Source organism: Sorex araneus, chromosome 5 (assembly GCF_027595985.1).
Source record: "Sorex araneus isolate mSorAra2 chromosome 5, mSorAra2.pri, whole genome shotgun sequence".
Lineage (NCBI taxonomy): Eukaryota > Metazoa > Chordata > Mammalia > Eulipotyphla > Soricidae > Sorex > Sorex araneus.
The window spans coordinates 106449793-106472222 of NC_073306.1; the positions used below are offsets into that span (position 1 = coordinate 106449793).

A 22430-nucleotide genomic window follows, 5' to 3' on the forward strand; every position below is an offset into this window, starting at 1 on the left:
GTTACTTATTAGGTGCTGGCCATTGTTTTTTCATGACAGTGACAAGATTCCAAATGTATGTAGCTTACATTGGTTGGACTTCCAATATTGGATATTATTTGTGGGCAAAACTCCAAAAGCTAGTGAAGTTACAGAACTAATGAAGCATAAAACTAAAGCAGTGTGTTTAACCAGGACTTTGTAATAATAGGCACTAAAGAAGAATAATTGTTGTTTCAGTAGACGTGTCTTCCTCTAAATTCACTCATGACTTGTACTGGATGAATTTTTTTCTTTGCTGAGCCTCGTCTAACAGCTGCACAGGTTTCCTCTGGTTTTTCTCTTTTAATCAAGGGTTTTTTTGCCGGAGCCTTCATTCTCCACATCACAACTGGGTGTCGGGGCCCAGCAGGACTCTGAATTCGGATGATCTTGGTTGAGGCTATATAGGACATTTTCACTGTTTGCACTACAGCATTCATTAAATTTTTGGCTGCTTGGATCAAGGAGGTGACACTGTCCAACTGTAAAGAAAAAGAAAGTTATTATTGGAGATTATAATTATAAATTTAAAGACATTTAATTTTATAGAATTTGGAATGTGCCACTGCCACTTTCTTTTTATTCCAAGTATGTATTATCCATTTTTATATCTATTTATAATTATTTATGTTAATCAATCCATTATCTATCCATTTATCCAATTCAGTAACGTGCAGAAATTCTATCTTGTCAGGTTGTTAGATTACTCTTTTGTTTTCTAGTGAAATTCTTTATATTTTATATAATATCGTAAGGTCCTAATTGTCACTGCATTCTTTGTAACAATTTCCTTATTTTCAGGGACAATACTGAGCCCTTTTCATAAGGGATGGTTATCCATAATAAAAGCTATTATGTATACATGTACTTTCATAATAAAACAACTAAAATTATTTATCTTAGGGAAATTATAGTGTAATATGAACATATATTGGGACACACATGCATATCTACTATTTATTTTGATGAATATTTTCCACAAATAATTCCACCCAGAGTCTCTTATAAGCAAAAACCTTTATTCTTTATTATTATTATTATTATTATCATTATTATTGAATCACAATGCGAAACACAGCTACAAACTTGTACAATATTGGGTTTCGATCATATAATGCTCCAATACCTGTCCCTTCACCAGTTTGCATTTTCCACCACTGATGACTGAAACCCAATATTTGTTGTTTTCTGGCTTACTCATAAAAGGAAAAATCTCAAGAGAAAATAGAGTTAAATTTTAGGACTAAATTAGGTTTCTGCAAAATATTTTGGAACCTTGTTTCTTTGTTTTTGTTTTGTTTTTAAATAATGACCAATGCCTCTCCTGTAATTTAAATTTGGCAGATTGCCATCCAAGGCCCACTCAAACAGGAAGCTATGTCTCCATTGTTACCTCTTTGTGATGTGTACTGTCAAGGTTGCGACTCGAATACTGCCTCTATAGTTACTAAAATCCATTAGCAGCTGCCTGACTTGAGTATTCAAACTTTGCAGTTTGAGGATACTTATCTCCCATACAGACAAAATGTGCAAAGAAAGTAGTTGGTGAGGTTATGTGCCTGAAGCAATGATCTAGCTCATTGCCTATAAAAAGTTAATTTGCTCCATTATATGCACCGCCTAAAATTCTTTGAAAAGGTAACACCAAGAAATATGCTATTTGAATGCCAGTAATGCTTGGCAACTACACATCTTTAAGTCTTTTTACTTATGGAAGCCAAAAATGTAAAGTCTGTGCATGTGGCAGGAATGACAAATGTTTTGCAAACATTAAGCAAAATTTCACGAAGCGTTTGCATGTATTTCAGAGGACACTTAGAGCTTCTGAATCTGAAACTTTAAAAAACTACTTTGGATAGAATAACACATTTTGTTTTAGCATCACTCTATGGATAGCTTGCAAGCTAAAAACTATCCTTCTGTAACTACCTTTGAAAATGTCTTACTGGCCAGAGAGAGAGCAGAGGTGTTAAGGCACTTGCCTTTGATGTGGCCAACCCTGGTTTGATCCCTGGCACCAGTTATGGTGTCCTTTGCCCCTCCAGAAGTGACCTCTAGCACAGAGCTAGGAAGAAGCCCTGAGCACTGCTGTGTGTGGCCCCACAAAAACAAACAAGAATCTCCCCAAACCCAGATAAATCTGGAAATAATTTCTAATCTCAACATAAAAAAGCTTTTCTAAATAATGAACCATATTAATAATTAGTATTTTCCTCATAAATATAAAAATATTTGATTTGAAGACTCTGTGCTACCATAAAGTCTTCCAGAGGGGAGGGTCTTCAGGATCTGCTACTATTTAGAATTTCATCTGTGACCTCAGTCTTCTTACCCTCTACCTTACATTCTTTTTCACTCCTTCTGATTTTGTTGTATTGTTATGTGTAGATTTCATCTCTTTACTTTGCTTTTGATTTTTACATGATAGTATATGTAACATATATGTAGACCAAATAGTGTAAAGAGGGTCTAGACTTTAAAAAGTGGAGACAAAGAGGTTTTCTTTTTTCACAGAATTCATGAACCTCTGTTTGTTCCTTCCTCATCCTTTATGCTGACCTCTGATGGACTCTTTTAAAAAATTCTAATTGACTTTAATAAAACTTCTCCTCTCAGTGACTCAGAAAAATCATAGAACAAATTACCCCTCTAGGAAAACATGACCACTAGTTTTGCACACATATTAGGACGATCAATACAAGGATACTGTTATTACATGAGAGAAGCTTGAAGATACTCTGTGAGGATCCTGGACTCTGAGAGCTAGTCTACATGTTCGGACATGCATAACTCTCTGATATTAGCCAAATTGTAGGCCATAGAAGCAGAGAGCACAGATAAGCCTAGAAAATGGGAGGGGATTTTAAGAGCTTGAGTAGTGCTTAGAACTATTTATAAAGGATAAATGCACAATTTGTGTCTGTAAATTATTATAAATTATTTTATCTAGGTACCCTTTAATAAAAAATCCTTCATGGGAAAGGATTTAACAGAAACTTCAGAATGAAAAGTAAGGCACATTTGAGCAGAAAATGTACTCACTTTGGAGTACAACTGAGTACAGCTCAACTCATTTATGGAGTTCTGTAAGATTTACAATTTATCTGTGCAAGACAAGAATGTGATTTTACTGTAAAGGTAGCAAATTCAAAAACAAAAGTTATTTTAGCACAACAAATTACTTAGAAAAATTATTTTTTTTAGAAGTGATGACCTGAAATAGTCCACTCAGGAATGTAATTTGTTATGTTACCATATTGTTACCTGGCGTATGATAACAGTTACCTCTGATTGTATGAGATATATTTGATACAGATAGATATAAAAAGAAAAAGTTTCTAATGCCCTCAAATCCCTAAAGGTTATATTTAATTATGTGCATGCATGCACATGAAAGCATCTTACTATCTCCCACTTTCCATAACAGGAAAAAAATCTTAAACTTTCAAAAGACAGTGTTAAATACTACTGTCTGAGATGAATCAGAAGACTTATCTGCCATAATAGCCCACTTTTCTTAGGTGGATGACTTATTTCTTAAAACACTGGTATGGTTATAAGGTCACTGAATTTTAGTTCATTAATAGAAAATATTATAAGATAATTTACTATAATAATTAAATACTTAAATTAATAAAATTATTAATAAACAATCATCAATAGGTATTTCTTATTAGTTAATAAACATATGGTTTAATAATACTAATGTATTTATTATATGTTTTCTAATAATTAATATTAGCTAAATAATAACAATGATTTTACTAGATCATATAATTTTAAAACCTGCATTACATGATTTTGTTCAATAACTTGGTGCTTAATCTTGCGAATTGTTTATTCGCATAAATTCCAAATGATGGCCATCTACTCAGACTACTGGAGCGATAGCACAGCAGGTATGGCATTTGCCTTGAACGTGGCTGACCCGGGTTCGATTCCTCCATTCCTCTCAGAGAGCCCGGCAAGTTACCGAGAGCATCCTGCTTGCACGTCAGGGCCTGTCAAGCTAACTGTGGCATATTTGATATGCCAAAAACAGTAACAAGTCTCACAATAGAGTCGTTACTGCTGCCAGCTTGGGCAAATCCGTGAACAACTGGAAGACAGTGCTACAGTGCTACTCAGACTACTAATTATTGTTATCTACAAATATCCTTTTTTTTTTTTTTTTTTTTGCTTTTTGGGTCACACGTGGCGATGCACAGGGGTTACTCCTGGCTCTGCACTCAGGAATTACCCCTGGCGGTGCTCAGGGGACCATATGGGATGCTGGGATTCGAACTCGGATCCGCCGAGTGCAAGGCAAATGCCCTACACGCTGTGCTATCGCTCCAGCCCCCAAATATCCTTTTAATGTACTTCATTTATGCTTTGTGGTGTGTACTCTGTGATTTCACTTATGCTGCAACATACATTGGCTTAGTTCTTAAATCTTTTGAGGCAAAACGCTTTGTTCCTTTTAGAGATGTGTCAATCTTTAAATACAGGAAAAGGAGTTTAACGATGACAATATAAGAACATTTATTGATCTTCTTAAAACGTCATCTTTTGGGGCTGGAGTGATAGCACAGTGGGTAGGCCGTTTGCCTTGCATGCAGCCGACCCGAGTTCGAATCCCAGCATCCCATATGGTCCCCTGAGCACGGCCAGGGGTAATTCCTGAGTGCAGAGCCAGGAGTAATCCCTGTGCATCGCCAGGTGTGACCCAAAAAGCAAAAAAAAAAAAAAAAAAAAAAAAAGCAAAAAAAAAAAAACCAAAAAAAGTCATCTTTTGAGGAGGGAAAGATAGTACATGTGTCATGTCCTTGACTTGTATGCAGCTAACTGGGGTTCAGTCCCCAGAACCCCCTATATGTTTTCAGAAGCACTTCTATGCATGTACCCTGAAAAAACAAAGGTATAGTCTCCCACCAATAATGCTAACTTCTCTACATACTAGTGAATATATATATATATGTATATATATATGTGTGTGTACACATATATCTCACAAATGTTATATGTAGCACATCTGACTTGAAAATTTACTTACGGATTAATACTAAATACTGAAATGTATGACCTCAATAGTCACACCAAAGTGGGAACGTCTGCTGGCAAGCCATGATCAGCTGTTATTATTAATAGCTAAGAGTAATGTTTTAAAAAGTGGGCTTGTTATCCCTTCTTTTATTTTCCTGAAGTTTTGTCAATATTATTTTATCAAAATTTCAGACTGATACACTCTAACTCCCTTTTCTATATAACAGTTTTTCTTGGGTTATATTTTGAGGAAAACACTAAACCTAAATCCCCCTTCCTTTCATTGATGTGGATCTCATCTCCTTTCACATGAACAGTCCTCTGGGGGAAGCAGTTCCTCAGCCTTGTGCAAACTATCATACCAAGTTGTGTTGTAAGGACACCTGTGGATAGAAAAAAACTTATTTCTGGAAAAAACATATTTCCCATCCTACAAACTTCTGGCTATGCTGCTATCAAATGTAAGCCATGCTATTCTTGTGAATCTCAGTGATTGCCTGTGTTACATCTGCAAAACATGCAATTCCTGATGATATATAAAGCTATGAATCTAGACACTTGAAACACACAGTGTAAACCAATGACTAGTCAATACACAAAATATAGTTTTAAATCACACCTGAAAGGTAAATGTGTGCATTTTGGTGCCAAGTAAAATAATAGTATATAATATTTGCTAATCCACACTGCGTACTTTATGCTGTTATTTTTCTAAGAAGTTGATTTAAATTAACTCAAAATAATTCCATGAGGTGAGTACTTCTATTATCTCCATTTTATAAATGCTAAACAAAGAGGTTCAAAGTTTAATAGTCTGTAAAGGTAGAAAAGCTATTATTAATGGTAGTGCAAAAATTTGTGCTAAAATAATCCCTGGTATTTGTACCTGTCATACAATTCTGCTACCTGTCACGTCAATGCATTTATTTTTAGACATTTCATAGTGGGAAAAATTGTACTAAAATTAATATAATATCTCAAATTAAAAATAAAAATTCCATAGTCACTGACTACTGACATAAACTTATGTGCCAATTATTGAATTTTTACAATAAATATTAATATGAAACATTAAAATTAAAATTTTAAGAGAAGTGAAAAGGCAAAGTAATACTGAGTTTCATACTTATTTAATATTTAAAATTAGCCATAATAAAAATACAGAATTAATTCAATTAAATGCAAATAAAACATTTTTCTGATTTTTCAAATAAAATCATGTAAATGTATTTGATCTTCAAAATACAAACTAAGATTTTGTCTCATGGTTTTGTTATTTATGTAGAAATTCTCAGTTAAGCTGTGTGAAATAAGGTTAACATAGACAATGTGAAATGATATTATGCATGTTAGATGATGTGAGCTATTTATGCTAATATTTATCAAAAAGGCAAAATCTTGCCTTAGACAACGCATGGCTCAGCATGCCAGGCATGGAATTCTACTTTTGATCCCTGCTGGAACTTAACTCATAATTCCTGATGGACACCGCCGGCTGTTTAGCAATATTTGGACAGGGTCTGGAACAGACCTTCAAAGATAGGATCTTGCTCTGCCAGATGCTAAACAATGTCTGGGCATACTCCATCAACCTCAAGGAGATCAACTTGAGGCTGCAGATGTCCCAGGTGCTGCCCAGAGACGCAGGCTGGTGCATGTTTGTTTGTGTGCAGATCATGACAACATGCCAGTCAACCAAAAACTTACATTCGGTAGACTGGGAAAACCTGTAAAGGCAATTAGAGGCTGCCCCAACAGCCTCTGTAACTCTCGGAGAGCATGGCAAGCTGCTGAGAGTATCCCACCTGCACAGCAGAGCCTTGCAAGCTACCCATGGCATACTTGATATGCCAAAAACAGAAACGACAGTCCTCATTCCCCTGATCCTGAAGTGTCCCCAATACGCCATCGAGCTACACTAGAACGCGACAGGGACAAATGGAGATGTTACTGGCACCCACTCAAGCAAATTTACGAACAATGGGGTGACAATGATACAGTGATACTAATCAAAAAATACAAAGATTTCTATTTTTCTAAATTATAGTCATCATTTTCAACTCTACATTGACTTAACAGTGTTAGTTATATGCCTTAGGAAATCCTAATATACGTGAATGTATACTTGTAAATACATACATGTATATGTTAAAGTAAATCAATTGATGGGACTTTTTTTTAATCTACTTAAAACCGCTCTTGAGTACCTAATTTTATTCCAATACTTGCTTAATCCATTATCTATTTTTATTCTTTTAAATATATTTTTAGAAGGATGATTTGCATTGAAAATAATCTCTTTTCAGATGGTTCAAGAATGCTAAACAACATTAGTATTTTGTTTGTAGTCTTTTTATTTTCTTTTTGAAATTTGGGTCATACCTGATGGTGTTTAGAACTTCCTCCTTGCTCTGTGCTCAGGGATCACTTTTGGTGGCTCCCAGGGGAACTTACTCAGTGCCAGGGATTAAACCAAGGTTGATCTTATGTAAGACCTTAACCCCCACACTGTCACTCAGGATAAAGAAGAGATAGTATGCTAGGGTGGCTTAATGGAAAAATCAGATATGTACGCTAGTAAGGCTAATAGAGGCTTTGATTTACTAAAACTAATAAAAATGGAGTATATATCCAAATTGAATTTGTCAAGCTCATAATGAAGTTGAGAAGATGATTGCTTCTTTGAATATGAAGAGTTAATCCAAAGGACCCCTAATGGAATTTACATGGCAAAGTTGTCCTTTACTAATTCTCCGTTCAATTATGACAACAGAAAAGGGCATCATAAGTTGAAAGGGGGAAATCAATACATGGGATGAGAAAATTAATTTAACACTACTAAGAAGACCAGACATGAAATGAAATATGACATTTATTCAGTTATAATCTTGTCCTGTCAAAAATCATTTTTAAAGCATCTTTTTTTTCCAAAGCAAATGCTCCAGGCCAAAAACATTTTGTATGATCTTAAAAAGAAACACATTGCCAATCCAGGTGACTATTTACAATGTCTTTTAATTCTATTTGAAAGAGGCTGTAATAAAAAATATGCATGGTAACATTAATGATGAGCTATCCTTCGATTATGTTGACTCAATGGCAAATGTTTTGTTGAAGAAATACTTTGTAAATAATAATTGCAGCCTAGATTTAGGATAGTTCATATATTCTATATCCTCCTTGCTACTCTTTGCTTAGATACTTTGCAGAGCTACTATTTTCTATTAATGCATCTTATTCTATCCATCTTATTGATTTTCTTTGCTGTAGTATTGAAATAAAACCCTATCTTAAAACACAACCAGAAATTTTCTATGCTTAATGATCCTATTTTCTTCAATTTCCATTTCTCAATCTGACTTCCACTTTCCCATAAATAAGTTCTGATTTTTTAATATATAAATATGCAAACATATAAAAATATATCAATACATATAGATACATATAGTACATATTAATAAATGCATTCAATGTGTTTATCAATGTATATTATTAATGCATTTTATGTGCCATGTTATATAGTGCATATAACTAAGTAATTGGCATAAAATTTGTGGAATTCTTTCCATCAAAAGGAATGAAAAATGTGGTGGTGTTCTATCAGCATTCTACTGTGTTGACCAATTTCCTTAAGCCTCTCCTTACTTTTCCCACCCCGGGTAGAAGGTAACTACTGATCTTTCTGTATTAACACAGTAAAACTATACCTTTTCTAGAGTTGCCCAGGGTGTATTATTTTTTATCCGGCTTATCTTACTTAGTATCATGGACATAAACTTTCATGTTCTGCAATTATTACCTCATTTTGGTTAATGCTAAGGAGCATTAAATACAGTACATATAACACAACGTTTTAACTCATTTGCCTGTTGATTGACCTTTGGCTTACACATAGTATTTTTTTAAGTAAGTTGCTCCTTCAGGAATTTCAGTTTGCCTAAAGACTCCATTTAGGGCTTGAGCAGAGTACAGTTTGTAGGGTGCTTCCTTGCATGCACCAACCCGGGTTTGATCCCTGGCACACCATATAGTGCTTGAGCAACACCAGGAATGATCCCTGAGTACAGATCTGGAAGTGGTCCCTGAGCCCAGATCCAGGAGTAAGCTTTGAGCACTGCTGAGTGAGATAGGCAAGGGGAAAAAAGAGATCTAAATAGATCAAAAGGGAGCTAGAGAGTGACAGTACAGTAGAGGTAAGGCACTTGCTTTGCACACGACAGACCTGGATTTGATCACTGGCATTACATATGGTGCCTCAATCGCTGCCAGGAGTAATTCCTGAGTGCATACCCAGGTGTAACCACTGAGCATTGCTGGGTGTGGCCCCAAACAAAAAAATAACAAAAACATTAAAACTCCATTTAGTATATATTGGGGTTATCATCTGATAATGAAATTTCTCTTCATCCTAATTTTTTGAATATTTTATTAGTTATATATTTTCAGATTAACAGTCATGTTCTTTCAGTTGAAATATAACCAGTTTTCTTCAAGCATCATTATTTTTTCCTGGATGCTACATGCAAATTGTCATAGTTTTTGTTTTTTTAAGAAAATAGGTTCTACTATTTGCTTAAAAAAAAAAAACCCTTTTATTGAGCTTTTATGGTCATCTGAGCAACCCAAGCTATGCTTAAAAGCTTTCTGGTAGTCTCCCACCCCTGGGTCACTCAGGGTACCTGCATTGTGCTCAGGCCTCCCGGGAACTTACATTACTTGAAATTATGGAACAAACATTACATAAGTTATGGAACTAAGAAATTGTATGCAAAAGTTTTAAAACATACAATAGTTCAATCATTCTCTTTTAGCTCAAATATTTTAGACATTTTATACTCAAGTTTCATTAATTAGAAACTTTATTGTGCTTAAGACATCAAAAAAAAAATCATGATCAAATGATGCTTTCCATTATACGTATAGAAAATCCTCGTCTTTACAGACCCTCTGTGTGCCCCTCCACCCTTCCAGGTGTGATTACCTACGTCTGTTATCCCTGCGGCCTTTTTGGAATGAAAAGCGGATTCTTCTCCAAGTTGGGTCCAGAAAACCTCCATACACACCATCTGCCAACGCAGCTGTGTTTAAAATTCTACTCTGTAGCCTCTGCTTGCACCTCTACCCTTCCCAGGGAGGCTAGCCTCCGGGCAGACATTCCCAGTGCCATTCGGGAACAGGCATCAGATTCCCATTGTAGCTGGGTCCTGGCAGCCCTGAGGCTTGCTCTCCGCCATCTCCGTAGGCCCACCTCCTTACCCAAGATTCTGTACTTGGTCCTCCATCCTCCTGGGCTGAAAACAGCATGACAGAAATACACTACACAGAAAACACAGTGGGGGGATACATAGAAACCCAGCAAGTACACTGAGTGAAAAATCATGACGCATTAGGCTTTACCAGTCCCCAAGGCTATGTTAAAACATTTCCCCTCAATCTCAATAAGACAATGCTTCACTCATAAACTCTCATATTATTCCATTTATGTGACTGATTTTTGTTATCATTAAAAAAGGATTGACACAGAATCTAGTTATTCTTTTCTCTACCTCTATTCTTTGCAAAATAAAATATGAGAGATTGATAGATTCTATAGCTCTCTAAGATTTTTGTTGTTGCTGCTGCTGTTTGTTAAATACTTGTAATCTTCAAAATACATTTAAACACACCCATTCATTTCTAAAAATTCCAGCATTTCATTAAGAAATAGGACTCAGATATAAGGTATAAGTGAATTTTAAGTTGTTATTTACATACATAAGCCTACACATTCTGTATATTTATAACCAGAATGTGGTCTTTTGTTTTTAAATAGAATGCCATCATCCCTATCATTTTGAGATACATATAAAATCCTGCTCATATTGCAAATTTTTCCGTTCTCATGCCAATTTTTCAGACTCTTTGAAGATTTGGCCATGGTTTTATTACATGACTTTACAAAACAAAGAAGAAACCTCTCTTATCAAATTGCAATGTGAGTTTCATAATGGTCTTTAAAGCAAGATTTTTATGAAAAAATAGCTTTTGACAATCACAACAACAAAATCTAAGAAACAGTCATTCAATTTTTGGACTCGTATATGCTTTTTAGATATGTTATTTTTCATAGACTCATCTAACTGGTAGATCTGCATGCTACTCCAGGCCCGTACAGCTCTGGCCTAGAGACATGACTGCACTAAGTTAGTGGTTTAAGTCTAGAGAAAGACACAGCAGCATCCACTCATACCATTATTTCTTCATCTACACAGTAGAAGGAAAGGGCAGTAACAAGACAGAACAGTGCTTTCAAAGGGAAGCCTGGAGGAACAAAATGTTATCTCTGATGTGAGGCATGGAATATGTCAGGTGTAAATAATGCACCTTAAGGAAAACAATTAAACTGTCCTTAAAATGACTGCCTTCTATTTATTTTAGACTTGCAATCATTTTATATCTGAGTGAATATCAGAGATTGGAAGGAGTCCACAATGGGAAAATAATAAAAAAGTTCTGTTCCTGAATTTAGTTTCTTTTCAAATCAGAAATCTCTTTCTTCCTGCCTGAAGTGTCTCATAAAACAAAGAAACAATCTTCTTTCTACAGATAAGCACAGATGTCTCCCTGTTGAGGGGATGAGATTCAAGTGCATTTAAGAGCAGCTGGTTGTTGCCCTACCAGCTGCTTGGAAATGGGAAATCATTGGCAGCAAGTTCCAAACCCAAAAGCTGTAGGTGTCAAAACTCACCCTCAGGCACTGGGATTCAGCAAGCAATAGAAACATGGAGGCATGTGTGGTTTTTAATTACCGAGAACTTTGCCTTGGTGTGAATTTAAAGAATGAAGCTTACAGGCTTAAGCAATAGACTATAGGTTTGTGGGTGTATGGGAGAATGAGAGGAAGAAGAGAGCTGAGTGGCTCAGTATACACACTCTGGACACAAGCTAATCAATTCAAATCCAAACTAATTCTTTCTGTCTCTGTCTCACATTTTCTCCCCTGTAAACTGAAAAACCAACAAAATTGCTTCATAGGAAGTCAATTCCTCTGCCCTTCTGGGAGAGCCCAGCAAGATACCGAGAGTATCCTATCCACATAGCAGAGCCTGGCAAGCTACCCGTGGCGTATTCAATATGCCAAAGACAGTAACAACAAGTCTCACAATGGAGAGGTTACTGGTGCCCGCTTGAACAAATCCATGAGCAACGGGATGACAGTGACAGTGACAGGAGGTCCATGAAGACAAATTAATTACATAATACAGTGTATTGTATACACACTGATACTTCGATATCATTATGATTACCAAGGTTTTGCAAAGCAGAACATTCTTGAGATTTTTCAAAAGTTACGAAAGTTAAGAAAGTTTAAGAAAGTTAAGAAAGATGAAGCTGTAACATGTCTTACAAAAATTATAAACTTGTATGGATGGATGCCTTAAAAGTTCATTTGAACTCTTAAAGACTTTGAAAAAATAGATATTATTTCCCAGGATTTATCAGCTAACAGATTTAAGAATTATGACTGAAAAAAATTGCATTGTTTTGTCCAGGTAATAAGAAGTGAATCTGGAAACAAGCCCAAATCTATGTAATTCCAATTTCCCTGTTCTGTCAAACACTTTGTGCATTTCAGTACTATCTCTGGAAATGTAAATGTTTTGAAATATGGTATAAATTCTTCTCTCACTTGGGACTGTTTACTATGGATGAGTGTTCTGGCACGCTCCCTATTCTTCCTCAAAGATTTTGTATTGAGATATCTAACCACTGAAAATACAGGAGTATTTTACTTTATTCCTTGAATGAATCTGTCACAATGTCTGTAGCACTGTTGTCCCATTGTTCATCAATTTGCTTCAGCAGGCACCAGTAATGTCTCCATTGTGAGACTTGTTGTTATGTTTTTGGTATATTGAATATGCCACGGGTAGTTTGCCAGGCTCTGCCTTATGGGCAGAATACTCTTGGTAGCTCGCCAGGCTCTCCGAGAGGGACAGAGAAATCAAAGCCGGGTCGGCAGCATGCAAGGAAAACACCCTACCCACTGTGCTATCACTCCAGCTGAATGAATCACTCTGTTAATAATCACCACTCAGTTTCTCTAGAATGGCTTTTTTCAGTAGAACACTTGTCCTCTAGTAGTCTATGCAACTATATATGCTCAATGATTTCCCTACTGAAACTTAATCACAAAAATTTGCACAAAAGAAGAATTATTCTCCAGAAGGCTTTTTATTTAAAGTCCAGTTACATTGATGCATTTCAAATACTTGGAGAGATGCTTTTCAATTTGATTTAGTCTCATTTGTTTATTCATGCATTTGTTGAGAGTGTCATTAGAGGTTTTTACATTCTGGCATTTTGTTCATTTTAAATTATTTTTTGTGTACAATATTTGACTGGAGCGATAGGACAGTGGGTAGGGTGTTTGCCTTACACACAGCCGACCTGAGTTCGATTCCTCTGTCCATCTCGGAGAACCAAGCAAGCTACCGAGAGTTTCTTGTCCTCACAGTAAAGCCTGGCAAGCTACCCGTGGCATATTCGATATGTCAAAAACAGTAACAACAAATCTCACAATTGAGACGTTACTGGTGCCTACTCGAGCAAATCAATGAACAATGGGATGACAGTGCTACAGTGCAGTGCTACAGATATTGGTGGTATATTTTTGTTGTTATTTGCACATAGTTATCAATTTTCTCAGAATCAATTACTGAAAAGATATTGCTAGCTCCACTGTAATATTCTGGCTCCTTTATTATGTATGTGTATATGTGTGTGTGTGTGTGTGTGTGTGTGTTTTCTGGGATGTGAGTTCTGTTCCATTTATAAGTGTTCTTATATTTTTTGCATACCAAGCTGTTTAATCGTGTGATTTTGTTGTATACTCTGAAATTGAGGATCATGATCCTTCCATTTTTGTTCTCAGGATGTGTCTGCTGTAACAACAACATTTTGTTGCTGTTTGTTATTATTATTATTTTTAGCCACACCTGGTAGTGTTCAGGGCTTACTCCTGGCTTTGCACTCAGGAATCATGCCTGGCAATGCTCTGGGACACATATGTAGTACTGGGGATTGAACCTGGCCAGCTAAGTGCAAGGTAACCATACTAATGGCACTATCTCATCTGCCACTATAATGACCTTTTGTAAGAAAAAAAAATTCCCTGTTTTGTTTTGTTGGGTTTTTCCCTATACTTTTGTGAAGAATTTTATTAGAATTTTGGCAGTGTTAAGTCTGCTTATTGCTTTAGGTAACAGATATTTTAACATGGTTAATTCTTCTGGTTAATGAGCATGGAATGTTTTTTCATTTCTTTCTGTCTGCTTCTTTCAATGATGTCCTATTGTCTTAATGTCTTAATGTCTTATTGTTTTATAGTCTACTTTATTATTTATTGTTGTTTATTGTTTATTGTTTTATTGTTTATAGTCTACTTCTTTGGTTAAATTTATTAAAAGTTATTCACTTAGCTATTTGACAGTTTTACTTATTTATTTGTTTTACTTTTAGGAACTGGTGCTTCCTAGGGGCTACTCCTGGTAATATGCTCAGTGGTCGCCAAGTGGTGTTTTGGGGTCATATGGAACTGGTGAAATAAACTGTGGTCTCCGTATGCAAACGATTTGTTGCATGCACTGAGTTCACGGAATTCACTCTTTTTATGAAGTGCTGGAGATTAAACCTAGGGCCAATACATGCAATACAAGTGTCTTGCTACTTATCTATATCCTCAGTCCTCATGCAATTTTACATGGATTAATTTTCCTAATCACCTATCAACCAACTGATTATCAGCATATGTATGGATTAATTCATTGATAGTAAGTATTGTTGATTTTTAATGTGTTTATTTTTTTCAGTTCACATGGCCAAGGATATATGTCAATCCAAAAATGTTCAGATGATAATAATATCCTTTCCTACTTTGTTTTCTACATTCTATGTATCTTGAATTTTTTTCAGCTGTTTCTAATAACATAATTATTATATTCAAGAATACACAGACATTCTTTACTTGGATATCATACTATGGGTGTTCCTGCTATTTTGGCTTCCTGTTGTCTTGCCACTTATTGCAATAACTAGTGCTCACCCTATATTTAGCTTAGACTTGCTCCTGCAATTTGAAATTTCAAACTACTTTGCCTAGGAACCACACTCAATCAATTCATATTAATTTTCACTTCTAAATTAGGGTTCTGAAGCAAATATTTTATCATTACAATAAAAATAGTGGACATAGGCAGGAGATATATATTTAATTGACATGCCATTATGATATAGTTTATCAAATGTACTAAAAATATTAAAAAACATGCACAGAAGTCACTTAAAATGACCGTATAAGACTGAGAATAAAAAGAGGTCAAAGCACAAATACACTACGGATCAAAGCCAAACATGTTTAGGAGAAAAAAAAAACTTAAGTATCAGGATGTCAGTGGTTTTACCTTCCATAAATATTATTTGGTGACCAATAAATGATAGACAAATTTAGGTATTTGTAAGAAGTTTTAGAGAAAACTAGGGTCCATCATTGTAGAATTGAAAATTTTATTGTATCAGAGATCCACAATTGCAGTGAGAGAAGTGGATAAATCAGATGGAGAAATAACAATGCCTGAGATAGTTTACTTTTTTATTGAGCACAACTGAATATACTTCCTCCTAGTCTATAAGCAAATGAAGTCACAAGATTTGTACAAACCTGTGAAATTTGAGTAATTTTATGTATATATATATGCATGTATCATTTAGATATTCCACAAACATATATTTTCATGCATATAATTGATACTCAGATAAGTGTACATATGTTTGTATTGGTATACAAGGGGATTTAGAATTACAATATGATTTTGTTTGTTCCAAGAAGGTATCTTCAACTTTTAAAACTCTACCACTTGGGGTCCAGAGAATTAGTACAGGAGTTGGAATTCATGCTTTACATAGAAGATATTCTCAGTTCTTAAAAATCTACCACTTGGGTTCCAGAGAGTTAGTACAGTACAGTAGTTAGAGTGCATGTGTTGCTTACATCCAATCCTAGACCTGCATCATATGGTTCCCTGCGTATCACCAAATGTGACCCTGGAGGCCCCCCAAACTGTAAGGCATAGCGTTGTAACCTCTCCTTGTCCCACTGAGACTACTGAGGGTTGCCTGGGTTTAGAAAATCTGCAGTAACCAAGAAATCTTAGCTGTGACCCCTCCGTGGGTCAACATGTTAATTGGCTAGCGTGGTTGGCTGAGAGTCACTAGGACTGTTCCTCTTTCACAATGCTTGGGAGTGTCACCCCAAAATCTACCAGAAGAAGGAACAGTAATGTATGTTGTGGTGAAGAGTTAATAAAATATATTTTCCTAAATTCCATTTCCATTCAGGATTCTCAGAGATGAATCAATCAATTCCATGAAGCTAATTTGTATCAACTTGCATTTGTAGTTTATTTCATGTTTCTGCATATTTTATGCCATATTTCTGAGTTGTTCTTTTTAAATATGCCTGGTAATGAGGTCTGACTGTGCAGATTTATTTGAATAAAGTAGAAGTGACAAGGTAACTTGTACTAGAACTTCAGTGAATTGAAAATGTTTGCTTCAAGTTTACAAAAGTTTTACTCTAAATATCATTGCATGTAATAAAACTTCCCCTACAATGGTATATATAGATAATAAATTTTAAGTGATGATAAACTATGCATGGCAACATTTCATAATTGTTGTTTATTCTGTCATTTAAGTTTAGCAATATAATTTGGTATGCCTCAGGGTCATGAACATCTATTCCAGTTTTTTAAAAAATATAGAAACCTCAGATTTTCTTCAGTGGCTAAATTTTATGGGTAATGATACAGTCATATTACCTTCAACCTTCATAATTACATAATTTATTAGAACTGAAAAAGATTTAATATAGGCTGTGGAATAGACAGTCAATAACATAGATAATGAAGTTTTACAACAGCATGGAAAGTAAAAAAAGCATTCCTGTCCCTTTCTTCAGATACCTGACACATCTTGACCCCAGGGCTTACAATTTATTGTCCAAAAGGTTCTTTCAGCAGTAAAGACATGTAGCTAACACTAGTTGTCTTGTATCAATGCTAAAAAAATGTGTAGAGAGTATATTATTACATTAAGAAGGGAAATTTCTCTGGTTTCTCAAATCTAGATTCATTAAGAGCTGTGGTTCATATTATCAATTAATTAAGTGAGCTCTTAGTATCCCGGATTAATGCAATTAGACTGTTAATGTGTACTCTATACACCCAAGTAGCACTGTAACACTGTAGTCCCATTGTTCATAGATTTGCTCGAGCGGGCACTAGTAAAGTCTCCATTGTGAGACTTGTTGTTACTGTTTTTGGCATATCAAATACACCATGGGTAGCTTGACAGGCTGTTCCATGAGGGTGGGATAATGTCGGTAGCTTGCCGGGCTCTCCGAGAGGGGTGGAGGGATTGAACCTGGGTAGAACGCGTATAAGGCAAACGCCCAAGTATTTTCAAAATTTGTCAAAACATCACTTCAAGTATACACAAATTTTATTATTTTTATTTTGGAACCACACCCTACAGTACTCAGGGCGTACTCCTGCCTTTGACTTCAGAGATCCCTCCTGATGGTAGTCAAGGCGTAGCATAGAGTCCTGGAAGTGGAACCAGGTCAGGTACGCACCTTCCTTCCTGTGCCTTCTCATGGGTCTCACACACAGATTGTACAATAACATTTATTAAGCAACAGACTATTTGTTGTTTAAGCAATATGCAAAGTTATATTTCTTATGCTGCCTAGATATGTTGAATTCTCATATACACATATTTGTCAGTATAGAATGTATCTATTTATCTTTTGTATATCTACGACTTCAATTAGCATTCATATACTGAAGCATTCCACAACTCTATTTTCAATCCTAACACCTCTTTGAAGTTCTGTTATCAAAGTTTCAGAGCCCCATGTATATGTAAACATAAACCTCAAATGTAACCTATACTTAAACCTCTGTATTTTCCCAAGCTAGACTAGTATTTTGGTTAAGAGTGGTTAAAAATCACAGACTTTTAGAAGCAAAACAGATAATCTCAAACTTCCTCTGCTGTATATTAACTGAACGACATTGGAAGATTTATTTAACTTATTTGTGTGTATCAAATATCAAAAAACAGGAAGAAACAATTTATGATATTTGAATAAAATCTATATATTTTATGTATATGGATGTTAAATAATTGAAAGTATTTGGTACACACTATGTGTAAATGTTTAACTACTGTTATTATAGCAGCTATTATATTAGGCACGTCCAAATTGATGCCTATTTTCCCAGTCACCAGAATGCCTTCATTCTAATTCCTGAATAATTTGCATTTCAATTTGTACCCTAATTTTATACTAAGCACATATATTTACTTGTCAAATATGCATTTCTAGGTCTCTGGCACTCACAATCCACATTACTCTTGGGACCCTTAGATCAAATATTTGGAGAATCCCATCTCACAACAGAGCAGGCCTAAATCTAAGGGAACAAGAAGGAGATAGTGAAAAACAATCTGCATCTTTCTTATATCCATTACAGCAAAGGGATGCAACTTTCTGAGGGGTGGAGAGATAGGAGAATGGCTAGTGCAGATGTGGTACAAGCTGACCTTAATGGGGAAGAAATTTTAAAAATTGCCTTTCATGGAAAAATAGTCTCCTACACAGACAATGCAAGGCTTATCTAAAACAATGTGTTCTCTTAAGCAACTCTCTACATGCTTATACAAAGATCAGAAATTGTTGCATTCTCTTCTTTAAAACAAGTCAACACTGATATATCCTCCCCTTTCTGTTTTTCATCACTTTCTCTTTGATCAGGTTTTGCTCTCAGGGCTACACACAAAGCTCAGAAGTTAGATAAAGGGAATGAGTTACACATGTGGAAAAAAAGTGGTGGAGAATAGCTAAAAAAAAAAATAAAAGGACCAAACTACTAACAGACACCCCACACTTTATCATACAAAAAATGAGCAAATTGATGAGCAACGGGATGACAGTGACAGTGACAGTGATATTATAAAACCATACCCACTCATATTTACAGTTTACAATTGTAAAGGCTATCCAAGGAAGGAAGTCATATGTTTAGAACTTAAGTGCTGCTTTGAATTCCAAGAAACTAGCACCCTGCAGGTCTCCCTCTCCTCTAAAACTGCGTGCATATTTCACCATGGTTAACTTATTCCTTTTTTAGCTTAGTGGATCACCTGACAGTACCCAGGGTTTGCTGCTACCTCTGGTGCAGGGTTTACAACTGAGCTCAAAGGCCATATCTGTGCTGAGGATCAAACTAAGGTCACAGTGAGCTAAGCAAGTACCTTACCTGTTGTACAATATCTCTGGACCTAATTCATTTATTTCTACACCTGTATAACCCAGGAATTTGTGTGTAAATGTCATTAATATTTCTAGTGTATTCCCATTCTCTGATAGAACTTGGAATAAAATGCTTGTTATACGTAGTACAAACCGAACTTAATGGGGAAATTAAAAAAAAATGCCTTTCATAAACAAATGGCCAAAACAAATAGCACATGAAAAAATGCTCTACATTGCTAATCATCAGGGAGATGCAAATCAAAACAACAATGAGATATCATCTCACACCACAGAGACTGGCACACATTCAAAAGAACAAAAGCAACCAGTATTGGCGTGGATGTGGGGGAAAAGGGACACTCTTTCACTGTTGGTGCAAATATCGACTGGTCCAGATGTTTTGGAAGACAATATGGACATTCTTCAAAAACTAGAAATTGAACTTCCATATGACCCTGCAATACCACTTCTGGGTGCAAAAAGCATAGTAGAAATGACATCTGAACCAGTATGTTCATTGCAGCACTGTTCACAGTAGCCAGAATCTGGAAACAACTCAAGTGCCCGAGAACAGATGACTGGCCAAAGAAACTTTGGTACATTTACACAGTGGAATACTATGCAGCTGTTAGGAAAGATGAAGTCATGAAATTCGCATATAAGTGGAAGACATGGAGAGTGTCATGTGAAGTGAAATGAGTCAGAAAGAGAGGGACAGAAATAGAAGGATTGCACTCATTTGTGAAATACAAAAAACATAATATGAAACTAACACCCAAGGACATTAGACACAAGGACCAGGAATATTGCCCCATAGTTGGAAGCCTGTCTCATGAACTGGGGGAGAAGCCATCTGAGATAGAGAAGGGATCACTAAGACAATGATGGTTGGAGGAATCGTTCGGGATGGGAGATGTGTGCTGAAAGACAAAGGACCAAACATGATAACCTCTCAGTATCTGTATTACAAATCATAAAGCCCAAAAGTAGAGAGAGAGTATGGGGGAAATTGTCTGCCATGGAGGCAGAGGGAGGGTTGGAAAGTGGATGTATACTGGGGAGATTGGCTGTGGAGAATGCGCACTGGTGGAGCAATGTGTGTTTGATCATCGTATATGATCAACTCAAATATGAAAGCTTTGTAACTGCATCTCAATCTCACAGCGATTCAATAAAAAAATGTGTTTTACGGAAAAATAGTCTCTTGTTTTATTTCTCTGACTTAGGTTTGGATTTTCTTCAGTTTTAAAGTCAAGAACCTGGACTCCAGAGGCAGGGTAAGCTTTGGTTCTAACCCAACTTTTCTGAAAACAAAACAAAAGGATATGAGTAGGTCTACATTTAAATTACTGGTGCAAGGAAAAGAATACATAATTACTTCTGCTTACCTCAGCAGAATTTATGTTCTCCCTTCTATGTCATAGAAATGATGCTTAGCATGACTGATATTATAAATTTCCGGTGACATCTATAACCTTGACACTTTATTGGAACTAAGTATGCAGCGAGATGACTGGAGGCTTAGAGGTGGTGGTGGAGACCTGACAGAAAGAAGTCTGATTTATGACCTTTCTCACCAAGAAAATTTCAGAAGTTTCATGTAATATTCTCCTTGGATCTTAGTTATAAATTTAGTTAACTTTTGTGACATTATCTGTTTTAGGCACACCTTTTAAGTCTAGTTCACTGCAAATCTGGAACAAATCCTGCACGAAACAACGTTTGTTAAGACATCACTGGACAAAGCTCACTGATTTGACATTAAATCTCTTTCCCTCAAAGTGTGGTACTATTTTGGCCCTTTAGATTCCTCATCATTAAGTTCTAACTTGTGGTCTAAAAATGGAAGTCAAAATAGTATAGTTGAAAAAACCTTTTAACCACAAGTCAAAATACCCAGGGTTCCGTGTTCACTACGACTTCTGAAGTATGTCATTCTACCTATTTAACTCTCTAAACTCTAATTTATATATATACATATATGTAGGTTTATTATTGGCTTGATTATTGCCTTTTCCTGTAGGTACCCAGGCACTTGAAAACCATGACAATTTGTATCAGTGACTAGATTTGTTTCTCTAAATACTGTCTTTTGGTACATAACAGATATTTTTGCCATATCATTTGATTTGGACTATATTGTGGCGAACCCTATTTGTATGCTAAATTTCTAGTTGCCAAAGTCACTATATCAGAGGTAGAGTAACTAGTAGGACATTGCAATTAAATGATAAAGTAAAATTCCACTTTAAGATGATGATGACAAACATGGCTCTTGTCTTCTTTAATCAAAGGAGGTAATACCCAGTCTAGTCATCCATGCAACATTTCTTTTTAAAAAAAAGTTCAGAAACTCCTACCCATCATTTGTAGAAGAACACTTGCACATAAAAACAAGTAGCAAGGTTGAGATTTTCTTTCCATAAATCCCATCCTTTACAGAGCAGTATACAATTTGGATGGAACTCACAACTTTCATCTTCTCCTCAAGGAATAAAAGGCTTGTATCCAATATTTAACATCAATTTTCAGATTTTCACGAGGCATAGCCTCTAAAATTGTTAAATCTGAAAGCAGAGTTTGTGAATGTGTGTTGGTGGGAGGGGTTGTGACTTTTTAGGGGTTTCACCATAGCAATTGCTCCAGGGTATATCGGGAGCAATAGGAAGGAACACAAACATCCTTCTCAGGTTTTTCCCAAAAGAGACCTAAACGCAAACCCAAAAGATGCTGCCTCAAGGTCTGGCTCCAAATAGCCTGCATCTAAGTGTTGATTGTGAAGTTACTTTTGGAACATTGATAGATCTTGGTACATCTCAACTACAGAAAACCTCTAAGAACAAATAAATTGACTTGGAAAAACACAAAAATTTCAGAGACAACTAAAAGCTGGCTGCTTTATAATGATACATCTCCATCAAGATACTGCTAGATCAAGATGAGGAGAGTCAGTTGTTTCATCAAATTGAAGAAACCAGTACACAAAGTCAGGAAAGTAAAGGAACAGAAAAATATGTTCCAAACA

General features: G+C 35.7%; 1 protein-coding gene across 1 annotated transcript in view; it reads right to left on the reverse strand.

The window, feature by feature from the left end:
* Positions 1–215: 215 nt before the first annotated feature.
* Positions 216–22430, reverse strand: part of CTNNA3 (catenin alpha 3) — a 1605010-nt gene continuing 1582795 nt past the window's right edge. The window contains exon 17 of the mRNA XM_004617094.3: positions 216–503. Within this exon, the coding sequence (XP_004617151.1) occupies positions 216–503 (288 nt within the window). The remainder of the gene's footprint in view (positions 504–22430) is intronic.